General features: G+C 46.2%; 1 protein-coding gene across 13 annotated transcripts in view; it reads left to right on the top strand.

The window, feature by feature from the left end:
- The window catches only part of GNB1L (G protein subunit beta 1 like), a 502,841-nt gene extending 482,346 nt beyond the window's left edge, over positions 1-20,495 (top strand). For all 13 annotated transcript variants that reach the window (XM_085633690.1, XM_085633691.1, XM_085633679.1 and 10 more), the window contains one exon: positions 18,759-20,495. In XM_085633690.1, coding sequence (XP_085489816.1) covers positions 18,759-19,025 — 267 coding nt within the window. In that variant the 3' untranslated portion in view covers positions 19,026-20,495. The remainder of the gene's footprint in view (positions 1-18,758) is intronic.
- The last annotated feature ends 687 nt before the right edge of the window (positions 20,496-21,182 follow it).

The raw sequence follows: 21,182 nt of genomic DNA, 5'->3' as shown, positions 1-21,182 counted from the left end.
GAATGAAGTTGAGAAACACTGGCACAAGTCTCCGTCAGGGAAGAAACATTTCGCTCAACAGACGATACTCTTGTCTCAAGCTGCGACCAATTGTCTGTTAAAATTTGCAATTTGTTGTTGGTGTCCTCCATGAAGGGCTTAAGAGCTCTAATTTCCTCGAGTAATATCTCCAATGACACAGGAGATGATGATTTTGGTGGTGATGGAGGATCTTTTTTGAGTCGCTTAGTGTTCCACTTCCCCGGAGGTACAGGAGAAGGCTCCATGGTTGACTCCGAGGTATGGGTAGAGAGCGCCAGAGAATCCTCTAGTTTAGAAAACTGGGAAAAAAACCTTAGAATTCTTTACAAAAATGTACTTAGGCTTAGACAGTGAGGAACTCATTGGTTTTATTCTTCCCATAAATCACATGCAGCAGACTCCAGCAAGAGTAGACGTCTTAAGGGATAAGGCGATGAAGTGCAAACCGCCACAGAGTGTATAGACGGAGAACTACAGAGGCGCAGACCAGGACAGCATGTATGGCTTAAAAGCAACTATGCTCCAGTTGGAAATGCCAAAAAGCAGCTGTCAGAATGGAGCAAAATGTGTAAAGCACACAAAATGCAGACAAGTAAGGTTCAATGGAAAGCAAGTGAACTTACAAAAGTGAAATTTGGCTCAGGAAATTATATAAGCCAAGGGTATGTAGTGAGGAAGCAGCTGGGAGCACAAAATGGCCGCCGAGGATAATGCTGTAAAAGAGTCCCATAAAACATCCCACAAAGCAGTTGGAAAACCTTAAAGCACAAAAAATAATATTCCTGGCATAACTGCAGCATGAAGGAGGGTAGCAGATGAATGGAACATCTTCATGGGATCCTTGAGGAAAAAACGCACGGTCGCGCGATAAAAACAAAATGGCGGCCGCAGTAAAAAAATATCTGAAGCAAACTCACTGCCACTAAAAGATGTACATTTCGCCCACAAGGAAAGTCCACAGGAGTCGCCTGATGCTCCTAAACATATCCGCTACTCGTGTGTGCCCCCATCCGCGATTAAAAACGGGAACGAAGCGCCGAGTCTCCCGGTGAATCGGGAGCTTCACCCGTGCGCGTCCATCCATCTCCGGCTTCAAGCCACGCCCCCCCCCGTCCAGGATGTTTCTTGCTGTTGCGTTCTGGATTGTTTGGCGTTGCTTGAGGAGGGGGGTGGTGGTTCCAGCATAGTGTGTTCCCGGCTTCTATTCTACTGGTGATGAGGGCTTGTGTGACGGTTCTTCTGGTGGTGTTTGGTATCCAACTGAACACTTTGCGGAGCATTCTGAGGATGTTGTAGCAGGTGGAAGCAACAGAGTTGACCTGTTGTCTCATGTAGAGCTGGCTGTCGAGGAGGATACAGAGGTTGCGGTGTGGTTGGTGGGGGTGGGTGCTGGTGAAGGAGTTCTTCCGCAGAGGAGAATTTCGGTTTTGTTGGTGTTGGGTTTGGGGCAGTTTGCTCTCATCCAGTTTGCAATGTCAGTGATGTTGTTCTGGAAGTTAGCTGTAGTAGTGTCTGTTTCTGTGAGGGAAAACATGAGTTGAGTGTGGTCAGCGTAGGAGATGCTGTTGAGGCCGTCGCTGTGAGCGATGGGTGCCAGCGGAGTCATGTAAATGTTGAACAGTGTGGGGCTGAGTGAGGAGCCCTGGGGTACGCCGCAGATGCTCCTCTTTGGGTCGGAGCTGTATTCTCGGAGTTCGCCCAGTGAGACTACACCCTCATCATGTCACTGGTGGACTGTTGTAACATCATTTACGCTGGCCTCCTCAAAACGATCCTTGTCAGGCTACAAACTTTTGTGGCGAGAATGTTTCTTACAATGTGTTCAGCGGGACCACATGAAGCGTGCGGTGAAAGCTCGACATGGGATTCCAGGCAAAATGAAGACTTCATTCAAGGTTCTGTACTATCCTCCTGGTAAAAAGGGCCAACATGTGGGCATCGGCCTGAAAGCTATGCTGATCGACTGCTGATTTGATGCTGCAGTCAGTGCTTAATTTGAGCTGGTGTTTTCTGGTGTTCGGCACCGGCACTTAATAGTCAACACCGACGCTTGTGACAGTCTGCTGCATGGTGGCGCTGTCTAGCTTAGAGATGAGCCCAAAAACAGCTGTTTATTCTTTCAAAATAGATTGACTATTACCTGCTGCCGAAGTCATTCTGCTAGCGTAGGTGGCCTGGAATAGTCTGAACTGTCACACTTGTGGGATTGTGATGGTTAGTAGTTGTGTTGTTACCATCATTGGCAGCGCTGGCAGGGGCGATTGGTGATGTAAGCTGTAGTGGTCTCCTGACGAGGGCCCAGGACTTTTTAAAAAAATACAAATTAGGCAGAATGACACACAGAGGCTGAGCCGGACCCTGGGAGCACTGGATCTAATACTGTGGAACTTTGACCCCTGCCTGAGATCCAAGCCCAGTCACGTGCCTCCGGAAACTCCTGAAAGGTCAACACTTCAGGACTGCTGTCCAATATACCAGGTGCCTGCCAATCAATCATCTGCTATGGGTCCATAGCCCCACTCGGGCCCCCGCCCACCCTGGCCCTATGAGCCACCACCCACCCTGACCCTATGAGCCCCCACCCACCCTGACCAGAAGGGCCCCTGCCCACCCTGACCGGAAGAGCACCCAGCTAGCCTGCCCGGAAGGGCCTCCGCCCACCCTAACTGGAAGAGCCCCCAGGTGCCCTAACCGGAAGGGACCCCGCCCACCCTGACCGGAAGAGCCCCCGCTCACCCTGACCGGAAGAGTCTCCCACCTGCAGGGTTTGTTCCCTAAGAGTGGACATTGAGTTTACTCCCCTTCTGCCTCTGAAGTACCTAAAGATTGCTCACAAGTATGGGGGTGCACGAGTCTACCATCCTCTCCCTACTCCCTGTAGGCCGAACCACAACTCTTTTCACCTAGTTTCACACTCCGGAGTTGTACTTTGCCAAAAATGGGCACTGTTGAAAAGTTTGCTCCAGAGTGATGATTAGCTGCGCAGATTTTGCGCCATAAATAATATAGCGCCCACAGCAGGGAAAACAGCGCCCTGCGGAAATAAGCACTGGGTTAGCGCCCGGTGCAATTAATGGGAGCTGCTCCCGAGGGTATTATGTCACCTGAGTCACGGCCCATCCGTCGCCCATCTTTACTGGCATCGGACATTACAAAAAATAGTATGTTCTTAAATTTTAGGAAAAAACTCTTTCCCAACTCCCTGGAAGCACTGTAGAGCAGTGAGCTTCAAAAGAGTTTGTACAAGCTCTCTGGCTCAGAGGTGGGATGCAGGACCACTGGAATTATGCGGCTTGGAGGGGGACAAATTAAGCAGCTGGCTGTGTTCACTAAATTATTCAACAAAAAGGCGAATTATGTGGCGTAATGCAGCACATGTTGAAGTAATTTTATTTCACTCTTGTAAGTTTTTTTTCACGTTAAAACTTTCTGAGCAAAAATTTCACATCAGTTTAACACCTAAATGCAGCACTCAGCAGCTGAAATGTGATCAGCCTTAGCGCGACAAAAGACCTCTGCGGCGAAGTGTGTGGTGGTTGGTGTTTATAGTTACTGTTCATCTGTCAGAGCATGACACAATTTTTGTTGCCCAAATCTGTAAATTATGCAGAAGATGGTGGATTATGTGGCAAGTGTTGCAAATCCATAATTATGTGGAAAACGCTGCAGAATCACATAATTATTCCAGTGGACGGCTTGAAATTGACGATACAACCTTTATCGTTCTTAAACTTGGAAGTATGCGCGTACATGAGATGACAAGAAGCACTTCAATTCAATTCAATTCAATAAAAGCTTTATTCGGAATGCACGGCAAAACCACAAAAGCACATCACAAATACACATAAGATTAGTCAAAATTTACACAATGTAAACATAACACTCAGATTTTTTTAAAGAGAAACCAACATTTTCACAAGAGCTTGTTGGTTCCATTCAGGAGTGGATAAGTGAAACGATAACAAAGCTTGTCAAGTGCAAAATAGCAAAACTTGAACACATGATTCGTTCTTTAAAGCTAGTTTAAGTGCTTGGTGCGCCTTGGGACCAGAAGAGTTGAACCAGCTATCTATCGTATTCCTTTTCATTTTAGGGAAGATCGTCAGGGCCTTGTTTATCTCACTAGTAATCATTTTAAAATTTGGTACAATCTCGTGAGGTGATGAGGACTCCGCCAGGCAGGTTGTGAATGCTGCCGGGTTCCCTTTTATGATGGTTTCCAGGGTTTTTTCTGGGTCAATACGTGACCATTTTAGGGCGTAGCCATTTGGTCTGTTCATAATCAGATTATCTTGTTTTAGGGTTTTTTTTTACGTAATTAGTAAAGCTAGTTAGTTCCAACGTGATGGAAATGGGGAAGTGGTCGCTATAGGCGCAATCATGAGTAATATAGTTAGTAATTAAGTTGGCAGCGCAAAGTGCCATGAGTATGAAATCTATACAGGTCGAGGCTCCTCTGCCATGGTATGTGTGGCTTAGGTTGACAATAGGTGATAATAGCTCGTTGGAAAAGGTCAGTTGGAGAAAAGACATGGTTTCGTTCATAAGAGAACCTTTTAAAGAATGAGAAAAATGGGTGGAGATGTTTTCTTTGTGGTCCATGAGGCCGCAAGTGATATTGTTTTTCTCACATAGTGAAAGATTGAAGTCTCCTCCCCAAATTAGGATTGAATTTTTTACTTGGGGTTGGTTATAATATTCCAGGAGAAAATGGCAGATTTCTTTCAGCGTACCTGTCAGTTGATGATCTTGCAGGTTATTATAGAAATTTACTATCAGCACAGAAGTAAGTTTGTTAAATTTTATGAATAAGATCTGATAGTTGGACTCATTTTTTAGTACGCCGATAGTTTGTCCTGGGGTTAAATTAGAGATATATATCACTAAACCTCCCTTAGCCCGCCCTGATATTGAAGGGAGCGCGGGAGAGAAAAAGGTTTTATAGCCATTTAAGTGGCTGGGAGAAAGTGCCCGGTTTCCTGCAGGCAGAGGATATCATGGCGCCTTGCGAATGCTAGCCATCCTTCGTGATTAATTTTTGGATGAAGGCCTGCGATTTTCCAGAATATTACACTGACTGGGTGGCCGGCAGGGGATTTTACTAGTCTCTTTGATGGGATAAGTGATTGATTATTATGATCAAAAGAAAAATTCTCAGGAGTAAGGATCGGTTTTGAATCTAATTGAGTTGTGGTTAATACGTTTGTTGATATTGCTGTACGGTTAGGGGGTGTATGTGAAATAACCTCTGATTGTATAGGGGATGGCAGGAGTTGATGAGGGAGTGAGGGTAAAAAATTACTCAATGAAGAGGGCTCAATTTCAGAAGTGGTGGTTAAATAAGATTGTTTTTTGTTGATTACTAACGCAGATTTTGGAATGTTGGGAAACTTTGAGGACGTGGATAGTCAATCTATCTCCTCTATTTGCGACAATGAGTCATATCTGTTTTGCGTTATGATAGAGCCATTTATTTTTTTAACTGGATGAGTGAGCGGACGGTAGAAGAAACCAAGTGGGACAGGGAGGATTGCTGTTGGATGAAGAGAAGACTCTTCCTTTCGTGCTAAAAGGGAGCGGGCAACTCGTGAGGAATTAAAATTGATGATAATACAATCACCCTGGATAGTTTTTTGTGAGGGGCCGATCCATCCGACTCTCCGTACCATGATTATTTGATTGGAGTTGTGCACGTTAAACTGTCTATGTTTGGCAAGCCAATCCACTGCTTTGTTTCGCAGTGAGGACCAGGATTCTGTCGCTCCTCGGGGTAAAGGGGGAACACCTGTTAAAACTATAATATAAGGGCAGGTAGCTGGCGGCAGATTTGGGCAATCCAGGTTTGGAGAAGAGCTTGTAGTAGGGATGTTGGAGAGACTTTTTGAGTGCACTTTCTTTTCTTGAGCATATGTCGTGGTTCAATTCTTCTCATTCGTAGTCCTGTCAAGGGGAAGTTTATTTGAGTGTTTTAAAATGTCAATTTGTGGGGAACGAGTACGTTCCTCAGAATGGCAAGAAGGGTCAGTTAAGGATATAGTATGAGTGCCAGGAGTCAAAAGACTGTCAGCTCTTAATGCTCGGGTTCTAAGTAGAGCGTTAGCTTCTAGAATTTGGTTCATCTTAAGGTCTAAGGAGCTATGTGATTCGTTGAACTCGGTAGAAAGGGTGAGAGCCATTGCCTTGAGTTTTTGATCAAGGATATTTGCTATTTCTTCTATTGGATAGTTAACATGAGTTTGTGAAATGGTATCGGGTGTAATTAAGTTGGGAGTAGGCTGGGAGGTAAGAAGAAGTTGCCCTTGGTCTGTTTGAGTGCCTAAGGTACGCATTTTCAGTTTTCCAGCATTTTTACTCCGTTTCTTTGTCCTGCTACTCTTCTGAGTGATCCCTGTAGCCAGATCTAATGAGTACTTGGCTTTCCCCCGAGTTTGCGGGCCCTTGACACTAGTTGAAGCAGGGGAGGTATGATTAACAGTGGTGACAGGATGGATTTGGGTAGTCAGAGTCACAGATGAAATGGAAGGACTAAGTGACGGAGTTTTACTCAGGGAAGAAAGGGTACTTTGCACAGTTACTCTTGGTGGGGACAATTGAAAAGGGTCTATTGAGAGTCTGCGCTCTAAGATGAATCTCTTTGTTTATTATTGAGTCAGCCCTTAGGAGGTATGCATCCAGAGTCCCCACGGAACATATACGCTTCTCCATAGTTAAGTGCGAGAGTTATACTGAAGTTGTACTGAAGTGTAGACAAGGAGATATAGCCAAACCTTTTAGAACAGGCAAAACATAGTCCGACGGATACTCACGAAGTAGCTGCCTTGAGGGACTCTAGCCGTAGAAAATGATGACTACAAAAGAAGCAAGATATAGTAGAGCAGGATACAGAGACAGGGCCCAGCCCAGCCTCTGCCAGCCCACGACGGCCTCAGACGGTCCCGCCCTTGTCCGGGGCTTCTCCCAGCGCGTCCTGCGCGCGTCCTCGCGGGACGAGGGACCGAGCTGTGCTTTGTAGCGCCTCCTGGCGCGCTAAGATTTCTGGGGCAGCAGCGTCACCTGGCTGGAAGGTGCGGGGCTGCTGGACGTTGTAGTCCCGGTCAGGGGGCGGAGCCCGGCCGGCGCTGGAGCCTGAATGAACAACGCTCCTGCGCCTCAGCGGATCTCGGCCCGTCTGCAGACAGGTAGGTGCCCCCAAAGAAGATGTCCCACTTTAAGGAAGCACTTCCACTGATATGAGCCTGTATGTAGGAATATGCAACTTTCCGAATAAGGGTTGGGGGGGCATCATGACACACTCAGTTTTAAACTCTTCTTACCCAGATCAATGTTAATTAATAGTTTATTACGCTTTCGTGCATCTGCAGATATGATAGATCGATGTTCCCTTCGACTGTTCATTTTGTGCAAACACCTTTCCATCACATGGAGTTGGTGCAAAATGCATCCGGGCTGTTCTTGCGCCAGCGCAGAGTTTCTGCCTAGGGGCCTCTGGGCCTTAATTGGCCATCTGCGATAACGCACGCTCAGGTCGGACCACTCTGTGAAAGCTGCCATTACTTGGCATTTTATGAGCCAGCGCTAATCATTTTTCATTTAATCCCCAGAATTAACCTATTAATAACGTAAGTAAATGTCTCTCCCCCACGGGCTCTGGAAACAGTCAGAGGGGCCGAGTTCCCCGCGTTCCCACTGTAGCATCATTAATGCAGACCACATGGGCGCCCTACATTCCAGGTACGTGAAGTAAGGATGGCTTTGAAAGGCCGCCGAGCGCCGTGTCACTCGCCATTTTTAACAATCAGCGGCTGCGGGCGGGCGGGCGGGGTGGGGGGGGGGGCTTTCTGGAGGGGTCTGACCCCCAGGCATCAGTTGCGGCCCCGGTGTAGTAATGGCCACGAGTACACTCGCCCTGCGCCGACAGGGGCAGGAACCAGGTGGATACCTTGGGACCCCTTTATCCCCATCGCTTCCGCCTTTGTATCTTGGAAGTGACTCTTGTGTGTCTGGGGAACTTTCAACACCGCCCGTGACCACCCATGACAGGGCGCACCTACTACTAGTAGTGAGAAGGCCAGTAACCACCCGTGACAAGGGGGGCACCGGCTCCTAGTAGTGAAAAGACCTGTAACCACCCGTGACAAGGGGGCACCGGCTCCTAGTAGTGAAAAGACCTGTAACCACCCGTGACAAGGGGGCACCGGCTCCTAGTAGTGAAAAGACCTGTAACCACCCGTGACAAGGGGGCACCGACTACTAGTAGTGAGAAGGCCTGTTACCACCCATGACAGGGCGCACCTACTACTAGTAGTGAGAAGGCCTGTTAGCACCCGTGACAAGGGGGCACCGACTACTAGTAGTGAGAAGGCCTGTTAGCACCCGTGACAAGGGGGCACCGACTACTAGTAGTGAGAAGGCCTGTCACCACCCGTGACAAGGGGGCACCGACTACTAGTAGTGAGAAGGCCTGTTACCACCCTAGACAAGGGGGCACCGACTACTAGTAGTGAGAAGGCCTGTTACCACCCGTGACAAGGGTCACCTGCTACTAGTAGTGAGAAGGCCTGTAACCACCCTTGATAGGGCGCACCTACTACTAGTAGTGAGAAGGCCTGTAACCACCCGTGACAAGGGGGCACCGACTACTAGTAGTGAGAAGGCCTGTAACCACCCGTGACAGGGTGCACCTACTACTAGTAGTGAGAAGGCATGTTACCACCCGTGACAAGGGGGCACCGACTACTAGTAGTGAGAAGTCCTGTTGCCACCTGTGACAAGGGTCACCTGCTACTAGTAGTCAGAAGGCCTGTAATCACCCTTGACAAGGCGCACCGGCTCCTGGTAGTGCGAAGACCTGTGACCACCCATGGCAAGACGCACCAACTCCTGGTAGAGAGAACACCTGTGACCACCCATGGCAAGGCGCACCGACTCCTGGTAGAGGGAACACACGTGACCACCCATGACAAGACGCACCGACTCCAGGTAGAGAGAACACCTGTGACCACCCATGACGAGGCGCACCGGCTCCTGGTCGTGAGAAGACCTGTCACCACCCATGACTCCTGGTAGTGAGAAGACCCATGACAAACCGCACTGGCTCATGGTAGTGAGAAGACACCTGACCACCCATGACAGGGCGCACCGACTCCTGGTAGTGAGAAGACACCTGTCCACCCATGACAGGGCGCACCGACTCCTAGCAGTGAGAAGACGCGTGACCAACCTTGACAAGGTGCACCAACTCCTAGTAGTGAGAAGACCCATGACCACCTATGGCAAGGGGCATCGACTCCTGGTAGAGTGAAAAACCGTGACCACCCATGACAGGGCGCACCGACTCCTAGTAGAGGGACTACGTGTGACCACCCATGACAGGGCGCACCGACTCCTAGTAGTGCGAAGACACCTGACCAGTGAGTTCTGCTCTCTTAATTTACTGATTGCTTAGACTCTGGGCGCTTGTTCCCCTTGAAATTGGGCATAATCCTTTTCTGTACTCCAACGCCCCCACCTTTACTCATTAGATTGGATTGGCGTATGTACCTAAGGCAATCCGCCCAGGACAGATGTGGTATAATACCCGACTGTTGCAGGTGAGTTATACAGAACTAAGTTATTACCAAGTGAAGTGTCACACTAGTTCTGTTGTATAATCATGTACAATGTACATACATTTGTCACTTTCGATTTGTGATAGTGTGGTCCAATATGCTGTACCTCGTCCATACAGTTTTAACAGCACAGTATGTTGTTTTTGTTTCACCACAGGTTTTACCGGTGAATCTGTTGAACTGCCAGATCACTGGTTTAGTATTACACACCGACGTATTCCTTTTTATTTTCACCACTTTAATATTGTGTTCACTCACGCTTAGCAGTAGCTAGTAAGAGTTCCTGATGAAAGGCATGACACTCCTGTAGGTCAAGAGGCTGAAACATGTCGATCCCTTTCTAGTGCACCTGCCTCTAATGTTGGCAGTTACACTATCCACTACTTGTTAGGTCTTGCCTGACCCAGCGCATGCGCTGGTCTGGCGAGACTTATTGAGAGGGCTCCAAAAAGTGCTACCAGGCCAGCCCAGAGCTACAGTGCATGTGCGCGGGTGCGCGTGCCGCGTTTTACCGCAATTACTTTCACTTTCGTGGCCGCACGGCCGCTTTGCATAGCCAATAGGTCTCGCATTTGGGACCTTATAAGTGTTTAGTTATGCAACTGTTGCATGGCTAAACACTTATAAGGTCCCAAATGCGAGACCTATTGGCTATGCCAATGCTTGTTTTTAATCCTAGCACTAGGTAGCAATAATAAACTGTGTTTGGCTAACCTCGTAGCTAGTTTTAATCACTATTTTTGTAGCACTGCACTCCCTCCACCACACACCACGCTCACATTGGGTTTTATGAATACCCCTCTTCTGAAAACATCCCTGAGCTCCTCCCTCGCAGCGAGTGGGTTGTAGCCCATTCGTGAACGAGGAGATATCCCTATGATGAATCGTGACACCTCTGGTGTCCTTAAAAGGGACTCCCCCTTCCCAGCATAGGTGTTCCCACTCGCACACTCGCCCGGTGTGATTCCAGACCTGAGGGCTCTTTGTGTGAAAGTCACCTGACCACCCATGACAAGGCGCACCGACTCCTGGTAGTGAGAAGACCCGTGACCACACACCACAAGTGACACTGGCTGGAATGCATATTGCAGGATAAGAAATGGTTTAACACTTAACTGTACATCTCTAAGAAAGGCCTTTCTAAAGTGTACTGTAGAAAAGTGTTGAGATGATAGAGGGTAGTTTAAAAATGAAGTACATGTGATTGACTCAAAATTGTATGTCGAAGGGGTGCAGAGGAGTGGTCCGCCAAACCCCAAGCTGTCGACTGTACATATATAGGAGACAGATTGTGAACTCGTGTGAGTTTGCTGGATGCACTTCTGGCTCCGTATGTACCAAACGCAACTGGACTATGTGTACACAAGATGCAGAAAGATCCGAATGTGTTTCATGTATGTGTTTTACATACCAGTTCGGTGCTCATGGCAAGTATTTATCCATAGTTAATGGTGGTGGCTAAAAGTGATAGGTGTGAATTAATGGAAAACGAAAACTGAGAAACCACATTGGAGGAAACAAAATTATGGAAACCCAAATTTTAAGGAAGTACAAAAAAAAGAAAAATTAAAAGAAAATTTTTTAAGGAAAGATAATTTAAAGAAAAATTCCAAATTATATTAAAGTTGGGTGGAGTTTAGAACTACTGTGCGGTTTTTGGGTTCAGCGAAGGGTAATGTTTAGGGGGATAAAAGGTTTTTAGGGGTCAGGAATAATTGGAGTTCGAGCATAGGAATTTTTAGAATTCAGAGATGGGTGGGGTGTTGGGGTGGTAGGGATCTTTAGGATTCACAGATGGGTGGTCTTCAGGTGTGGGAGGTGTTTTTAGGTTTCAGGGATGGGTGGAGTGTAAGGGTGTTGAGGAGCTTTAAGTTCATGGATGGGCGGACTTTATGACTGGTGAGAGTTTTTAAGGTTTTGGGGAGCGGTTGGGATGGTGAAGAGTTTTTAGGGTTCAGGATGTGGTGGAGTTTAGAGTGGTGAGGGTTTTTAAGGATTACGCAATAGGTAAAGTTTAGGGGTTGTTAGAGTTCCGGGTTGAGTAGTTGAGGAGGATGAGTTCTTATGGGTCAAGGATGGCTGGTGGTAAAGGTGTTTAGGGTTTTTGTTTTTTTTAATTTTTATTTTTTTATTTTCAGGGAAGGGTGGAGTGTCAGGGTAGATAGGGGTTTTTAGGATTCAGGAGTAGGTTGAGGTAGGGATAAGGAGAGGTTATATGGTTCAGGGATGGTGGACTTTTGGGGTAGAAAGGGCTTTTAGGCTTCAGGGATGAGTGTAGTTTAGGTGTGGTGAGGGGAATGAATTTACGGGGCGGGAATCGATACTGCGTACAGGTGGGGATGGGTCAGCAAATTAAAAGCATTCAAAGTAATTGTTTGACAACGTAGAAGATAAAAATATGCTCAAGCTTCTTATAATGCTTTTATGCCCTCTCCTACTGTTACGTCCTCCTTCCCTATCACAATATCATCTTTAAAAACCTCCTATTCCGCATCTCAAATATATAAGAAATTAAAGGATATCCCAATCACTTGTGATAAATCTAAGGTAGAATGTAATTGGGAATCTGATTTAGGTGAATCTTTTCCTATTTTAACATGGAACAGAATCTGGACTAAAATAAGGAAGTCTTCTAGAGCAGCAAACACCACTCAAACTTTATTTTTCATATATTATAGACTTCTACTCACACCCGCTAAATTACATCATATAGATCCCACTATCCCCTCTACCTGTTGGTCTTGCCCTGCTCCTTCAGCAGATCTTAAATATATGCTATTTACTTGCCCATCTATTAATACATTCTGGATTAGAGTGTGGCAACAAATTAACAATATTTTCCATACCCATATCCCTTTCTCTTTTATACACATTTTTCTAGGTAGCATCTCAGAGTTATGGACTTCCCGCAATACTAATATCTGCATCATCGATTTGCTCATAGCTGTAGCATTTCAACAAATTACCAAGTCATGGAAAAATACATCAGATATTTCATTTCAAGCTTGGTGGTATGGAATTTGCTGCAACCATAGATTGGATAGGGCTTATGTCCACCCAATCACACTTGCTATTAAACGAGACATATTGTGGTTGCCTATTACTAATTTCCTAAATGTGTCTGCTCAAACCTTGCCCTTGCATAAACCTCGCAATGAAGAAGTATCCAAACCCCCTTGACTTTAATAGTTATGAACTTTTGTCTAATTTGTTTTTTCTTATGGTCAAAGACTAAGTCAATACAATAGAAATTATTGTAACATAATTGTTGTGTTTTAAATATAAGACCGGGTATACAATTTGAAATCCCCTTCTCCCCCCTTTCACTCCCTCCTTTCACTTTTCCTTTTCCCACCCGTATATGAAATACTTGTATTATATTATAATTATATACTGTGTTTTTATCTGTTGCATTTTGTTTATCTTTACATCAAATAAAATTTCTGTTAAAACTTAAAAAAAAAAGATATGAATATTAAATAATTTCTTCTAAATTAAAGCACTAAAAATAAGTATCTCTGACAAAACTGTTTCTGACAGTAAGACCTGCAACCACCTCATTTACACTTTAAAAAAAGCATTCAAAAGCCAATTTTGAGCAGAAAGACTTTCTATGAATTTGTTTCTACAAAAAGGTAAATGCCATTCATTCTGAAAATTTTCATTAAACCGTTAGATCAAATGGTTTCTTGGTAATGGATACCCTATCGGGTGATTAGCTGCGCTTTATAAATCCTGATTGATTCCATGAAATTGTTTTTCTATAAAATCACATACAACAGGTTAAAAGTATTGTATTGGGGTTAATCAGGTACATCTGTCTTCATCTTGCACCTGTTAAGCTATGGTGGCTTATCATTGTAGAGCTAAACTACGTATAAATCTTTTCCCAAAACGACACATTAACTATGGGCTCCACGGAGAGCTACAAAAGTCATTATGTAGAGAGTCCTGGAGGTGCCAACGTAAGATGGGGTACCAGCTGGGGCTCTTTGGGATTCAGAGCCTTCTTTCAGTGTAAGATCTTCCTGCAGCCCATTGTGTAATGTCATCACAGCGCTAGGAGACTGGGTGTGGACACCATCCATGTACATCATGTTTATTGCATGCATGCCGTGATCGTCCTTTACGCATACGTTACTATGCCTGGGTGGGTGCACAGGATAAAACCCTCTGAAAGTGAACTTTTCACAATAGATTGATCGATTGGCATGTTTTGATGTGATCATGGAAACCTTTTGTGCTACCAGAAGTGTCCACAACAGTGAGGCAGTTAATGAAGTCATTGGTGATGTCATAAGTGATCTCCTCAGTGATGTAATTGATGATATTAGAGCCGTCCTTCATGATGCTATGTGTAGCGCTTCACTTGGGCATGAGTTATTGTGTAAAATTACCATTTTTTGGTGGATTTTAGGAGTTTTACGATTTTTGCATTAGATCGGTAAATTAACTTCAACTGTGGTTTTATCATTGAATATTTATATAAATTAAATGAAAAAAGCCAACATATAAGTGAAAATGTGTTTTGCTCTAGTTATAATACCTTAACATATGTTAAAAACAAACCAAGAAATGTTCTTCTGAAAAGCACAGTTAATGTACAATTATGGCTATGAATTAGAACCAAAAAACCACTGACATTTGCAAGTTATGGCTAGCTCTGAAGACTATGACTTGCAATGGCTATGCAAACCACAATTCACACACCAATGTTTTAAAAAGTTAACTTTTGGTGTTATCATTTTGAATGGGCTCCGGATGTGCTGGTTCTGCCCACTTATGCAGATCACTCCCCCTTGTCATACAGCACAAGGAGATAGCACAATAGACGTCGATCTCCACGCCTGCCTGACCTTGCCTGAACCGGGGTGGGGTTTGGAGACTAACAAATGAAATGAAATGAAAGAGTTTTTATAAAGCGCGATGGCTACCCTGAGGCGTCCCAGCGCTAGCGAACTGAGTATACATGAGTGGGTGGAGGGGCCTAGTCAGTGGTGGTAGACAGCAGCGTTTTCAACCCCTTTCGAAAGGAGAGATGGTTGGGTTCTGACCGCAGATGGAGAGGGAGGGAGTTCCAAAGTCTTGAGGAGTTGAAGGAAAACAGTTGTCCGCCTGCTCTGGATCTCTTAATTTTTGGCACTATGGTCAAAAACAAGGAAGCTGACCTGAGATGCCTGGTTGGGAGATAAGGGGAGATCAGAGGATGGTTAATAGTGGCGCCAGTCTTCCAGCAGGCACGATGGGCAATACATAAGCTTTTAAAGGCAATTCTTTCCCTGATTGGGAGCCAGTGCAATTTCCTTAGGCCAGGTTTTATAGAGACAAGACGGGGAGCTTGCAGGAGCATTTGTGACGCACAGTTTTGGATGACCTGCAGCTTATTGATAGTGGACTGGGGGGCCCCCACATAGAGGGCGTTGCCATAATCCAGACGAGAAAGTACCAGTCCTTGTGTCATAATCTGTCTGGCTTTAAAGGGGAGTCTGGAGAGAATTTATTTGATAAGCCTGAGCATACCGACACAGGTGGCTGAAAGCTTAGCCGCCTGGAGTGAGAAGTTAGGGTCTTGTCCAACCAGAATCCCAGACTCTTAATTGAGTCCTTGGGAATAGGAGTGGGGCCAAGGCAAGATGGCCAGAGGAAGTTATTGATGGCATTTGAGGAATTACCCAAGAGCATCATCTCTGTCTTATCTCCATTTAATTGAAGACAGGAGGAGTTCATCCAAGATGCGACTGCTTCTAAGCAGTCCCTCAGGTTACTGGTGGTCTGTGTCAGGGTTTGATCAAGAGCGACTACTAGCTGCGTATCATCTGCATAGCTTACAATTTTTATCCCAGAAGGGCGGACGATTGCAGCTAGCGGGGTCATATAGATATTAAAAAGTGTTGGGCTTAGTGACGAACCCTGCGGTACTCCACACCCTAAGGGTTTACGAGGGGAGATAGCATCGTTCTCGAAGACCTGAAAAGAGCGGTTGGAAAGAAAGGACTTAAACCAGTCGAGAACATGGGTGGAGACTCCCAGATTAGAGAGTCTCTGAAGAAGGATGCTGTGGTTCACAGTATCAAATGCAGCACTTAGATCAAGGAGGAGGATGGCCACGGTCCCTCCTTGATCAATAATCTTCCTAGCCTCTTCCGTCACTGCAACCAAGGCGGTCTCGGTCCCATGCAGGGGCCGGAACCCGGTTTGGGAGGGGTCTAACAAAAGATTGGTTTCGGGAAACTCCGTCAATGCCTTGTTGACATGTTTCTCTAGAATCTTACTTAACCAAGGTAAGAGAGAGATTGGACGGTAGTTAGACGGGTTGTTACAATCTAAGTTCGTTTTTTTCAACAGAGCCTTTACCATAGCCTGTTTCCAAGGTAGCGGGACTATGCCGGTGGCAAGAGAGGCATTAAGCAGATCCATGATAGTCTGCATAATGAGCGGGCTGACCGAGATCAAAGAGCGCGGGGGCGCGGGGTCATTAGGCGAGCCTGATTTGACCTGGGACATCAAAGCCTGTAGGGTGGCCAGATTCAGAGGAGGAAGCTTTTCCAAAGTGGCCCGGGACAGTCCCTCCGACCCAGCATCTTTAGTTGATGTTAGAAAAGGCTGGGTAGCTGGGAAGGTGGAGTAGATCGCTTGGATCTTTCTATGAAAGAACTTTGCCAAATCGTTACAACGGCGTTGGGCGTCCGAAGAGTTGGGAGTTTTTTCTGGGAGTTTGAGAAGAGTTTTAGCGATATTGTAGATCTCTTTTGGCTTAGAGGCAGCTGCATTAATTTTTGTTTCGTAGAAAGCAGCTTGTGCTGTTATGATTTTTTCCTTATAGGATTTTATGGCAGCTCTATAGGCCCTTTTCCTGGAGGGTGAGAAATCTAGCCGCCCTTTCCTCTCTAGTTTTTTACAGAATTGCTTGCTTTCTCGCAAGTCTTGGGAGTACCAAGGGGCAGTTTTTGTGCCACGTTTAGGTTTGCTACATTGTAAAGGAAGTATTACATCTAGAGAGTTCAGAATCCAATTGTTAAAATTGAGGTTGGCCAGGGTAGGGTCCAATGTAGGGGGTGGTCTTGATGATTCGAGGGCCAAAGTCCAGTCCACTCGGGAAAGTTTAGACCAATTCCGCTCAGCCCGAATGGCAGTAGGCGGAGGAGGGGGGCTGTGCAGAATAAGCAGCTTAAACGGGATCAGAAGGTGAACTGTCCAGGGAAGTGGTACAGGGTTTTCCACCAGAAGGTCAGAGCAATTGCTAAAAATAGGATCCAACAAATGGCCCTTACAATGAGTGGGTTTCGTGACTAACTGTAACAGTTGTAATGCGGCAAGGTTTTCGGACAATGCAAGGGCATTATGGTCATTGGAGTTGTCAAAGTGAATGTTAAAATCTCCTAACAAAGAGTAGTTGGCCGAGCTACACACTGAGTCTGCTAGTAGGGGAGAAAGGCCATGGAGAAATTGCCCTATAGGTCCCGGTGCACGATAAATAAGTGTCCCAGAGAAGGTGTAAGTGGCCGAAAAATCTAGAGCGAAAGTGAGGCTTTCGCAATCAGGTATAGAGTTGGGCAATCTCCGACAATTGTATCCTTCCTTATAGATGATAGCAATCCACCTCCTCTCCTAGTGGGACGATCTACCCGTAAAATCAAATAGCCCTTAGGAAGGGCATTTATGATATCAGGGTCAGATTCAGAGTGGAGCCAGGTTTCCGTCAGAAATAAGGCATCAGGTTTGTTTTCCTCTAGGAGCAATGAGATCTCAGTGCTATGTTTGGGGAGAGATCTGCAATTCAGTAGGTACATACGGACGAGAGTAGTTTGGCCCGTAGGAACACCAGGGAGTTGAAAACCACAGTGGGAGCAAGTCATTCCTTGATCTATGGGGTTGCAGGAGGGAACACACAGAGGAGAGACCTTCCCTCTGAGTGAGAAGAGGGCCTGGGAGCTATACCTCCGTATAGTGGGAAAAAAAGGAGCAGGGTTCCTGGCCCCGTGCCCCCGTCGGCCGCGGACGGGCGCAGACGGGCTTGCCGTCGGCGCACCGTCGGCGCGCCCGCTGCGCGCGTCCGCTGCGCGCTTGCACCATGCCCCTCTTTTGTAGCGTGAGGGGAGCAGACGCTTGACTGCTCCCTGCGCTACTACTAAGATGGCGGCCGGGCGAGCGATGGAGGAAGTGCTGGGGGAGCGAGGAGCTTAGGCTTCACAAGAGGTGAGTGCAGATAAGAACCGTGACAAAGTTTAAAAGAATATTCCCTTTAAAAAACACAGGTCACAGAGAAAAATAAAAACAGGTTTAAAAGCTATCTGATTAAAACACTCTAGTATCACTCCAACCTCACGCAACACTCGATAACGCTGCAGCGACTGTCTCCCGGCTCAAGCCTCAGGAGTTTACGCCTGCACCCTGCTACGCCCTGGCTAATGGCAGGAATTCTCTGTTTTTGTTTTTACCCCCTCCAAAGCCTGTCATGAGGGCTGGGAAAATAAACAATGTTTCTCACACTCACCTTGCCCAAAGGCAGTAGGTGAATATTGTCTTTGCACCCTGGTAGCTATCTGCCCCATCAATGACATGTCACCATCCTGGCCGTGCCTAAGGGTCCAGAGGGATTTATGGCTTGCCACCTTGCCGAGATGCAGTAGGGACAGAATTTGTACCCCCACGCACTGCCTGAGAGTGGGTTTCCATCCTCCACAGGCTCACCCATAGTGCAGTAGTGCAGGGGGTAGAGGGTTACCCCCTTCCATGCCAAGGCCACTGGGGATTATCAGAGCCACTGCCATCATAGGCCACGTGTGGGAAGGCATTTGGTCTATCTCACCCCATGACTAAGGGTAGGGTGTCATTCATTACCTGGCCAGCCCCTGCTTTTCGCAAGAGTGAGGGAGACCAACAAAAAATAACCAAAAGAAGGGTAACCGGAAAGCATCCTGGCCACCCCACTATTACGTCAAGTCACATTTGTAAGTGATGGTGCTGGTGCTCACTCAATTGTATGATCCGCTAACTAACATTTCATTGCTAAATAGCACCTCCATACTTCTCTATGGTTTTGGACAATGTTGCATTTGTGTCTATGTGTGTGCGCATACAAACACACAAAATCTTTATTAATAAATATTCTTTTTTTTTTCTTTTAAGGTTTATAAAAGTCTCGCACTCACCAATCCTGGAGTAGCCGATGTCGCCATCCGACAAGATGGTAAAATCTTTGCAACGGCCGGCTGGGATCACCGACTCCGGATCTTTGGCTGGAAGAGTCTCAAGCCCCTGGCCGTGTTGGACTACCACACTGCCACTGTGCACTGTGTGACGTTCTCAGACCATGACACACCAAGCGACAGACTGATGGCGGCGGGATCCAAAGACCAGCGCATCAGCTTGTGGTCTCTGTACAACGAAGCGTGAGACTTGGACAACTGAGAGACCATGTGGTTGTGGTGCGAGTCAAAGAGCGGCACCCAGTAAAATAGGGGGAACACGTGCCATTCAAAAGCCACGTGTGCAACAGTAGAAGATTAATTTATGCAGTAGACATAAGAAGCCATTCTACTTCGGTTGGACCAAAACACAGGTTTTATATCCCGCCTTGGAGAGACTTAGAGGATGAAGAGCGTAGTGGCTGGGATACAGATGCAGAGCTTGTCTTAGTGGCTTCATCCTGATGTTGAGCTTGCCAGAGTTCCGTCTAGCCACCTTGATAACTGTAAGATGCATCTGGAGCTTTTAGGGCAATCATTTTAAGCTGAAAATACAAGGTAGGACAGTCCAACAATAAAGGCAGATTTCATGGAACACCATCTGCCCTAATTTTCACATTCCCCTCAATTTGATCAAAGCATCTGCAAATGATCTCATCTGGTGAAAGAGTGTTTTCGGTCAGTGTTGTGTGTGCTCGTTCTACCACAAAAAGAGTTTGAGTGGATCATTCCCACTGTGACGCATCCGGTTCCCTCTTCCTGTCTCAGATGCGATGACCCCTTCCCTCTGGTGGATGGTAACTGACAAGGTCCGACCTGATTTCCTCTCGACTGATATTAGGGATCGCCTGAGGAGTTTGAGGTGAAAGGCATAATCAGATGTGAAGTGTGAGTGAGGTGTGGTGCGGTACAACACACACGAGTCGTCTCCTATTCCGACTGAACCCTCTCCAGTAGATTTTTTTAAAATGTTGGTGCACTCTGTTTATGTTCAGCAAGATGAGCTTCAAACAATTCAGCAAGGTCTCTGCATTGAGGACTCCAGGGAAGCCTGTAAAAGGGAGGCGTAAACTGGACTTTACTCTGACAAGGGCTGTTCCTCGTTCCCTACAGTAGAGATGTGCATTCTGCTATTAAACCATTATGACATCAAGGTGGGATATTTTTTAATTCTGGGCATGGTCCGTATAAGGTATTTCTAAAATCTTTGCAAAGACTTGGACATTGCCGGTCAGTCTATAGTTTCTAACCGTAGCCGGGTCTCATCAGGAGTGAGACGATACCCACCCTCGCGAATGAGGGTGCCAGGCGCGTTCCCTTCCACTATGAATGTGTTCACATTGGTTACTTTGCTTTCCTCACTAAAACCAGGAATGTCATTGAGTCATCTGGGGATCAGAAAGTTTTAAAGGCCTTAGAACTTGTCAGTCTGACTTCTTAGGCTGGTCAGCAGTAAGATTAATGTTCACCAATTAGACTTGATAGAATAGGGTTAAGTAAAATTAAGATAATATATTTCCAGGTTTTAAAATCCTGAAGCAGAAATATATTCTCAAATAAGTTCTAGAAACATCACAATGATTTAATGATCTGAAAACATTTGGACACCATGTGTCATAGTCCCTCCGCATAATGACAGCAGGTTTAATTCATGTTTAAATAAAAACATTTTAAAAGATACTCTGTGGTATAGCCTTATTGTGCATGAATAGATGTAGGATTCTCTTAACTGCCTCCGAAGGGCCATAACAGTTGAACGCTCAAGTGTGACTAGCGAAGCGGCAAGGTTGGCTCCCCTCTTGACAATACTTTCTGGTGAATTTCAGTCATTCTCTTTGGCCTGGTCAGGGTTTCCTAAATGACCAACAATTCGAATCCATTTTTCATTGAATTTTGTCACTTGATGCAGTTCCTTCAGTGATAGGTCTGAGCTTCATTTGGTGAACATTGACAGGGTGGTGGTGTGAGGTGTGCTGTGATTGGCCAGTCCGGTATAGCATTGGCACTGAGTGTTGGTAAGCGAGATTGTCTCTGGCAGCCAGTGTTACATTTATAAAGTTTTGGGTGCCCTGCGAATGACGTCATGGAATGCTCAAGATGCTGTTATGCGATTAAGCGTTGAGGTCTGACATTTGCTGGAAAGGGACCTCTCATTTGCTGTCCTATTCTTGGCTTGTTTAGCCTCCAGTAAAAGCCATGGCTCGCTCACGCAGTCACATCCGCTGGAAGCCAGAGGCGGGAATGTGACGGTAGACCGGTCCTGACGTCCATCCGTGTTGCTTCGTCTCTCCCTATCCAGAGTCTTACAAGGCACCCACATTAAACTTGCGCTCTGTGAAAATGGAAAAATATGTAACTTAAGATG

Source organism: Triturus cristatus, chromosome 11 (assembly GCF_964204655.1).
Source record: "Triturus cristatus chromosome 11, aTriCri1.1, whole genome shotgun sequence".
Taxonomy (NCBI): domain Eukaryota; kingdom Metazoa; phylum Chordata; class Amphibia; order Caudata; family Salamandridae; genus Triturus; species Triturus cristatus.
Note: the sequence above shows the minus strand (reverse complement) of the source record. Positions and strands in the feature narration are given on the sequence as shown.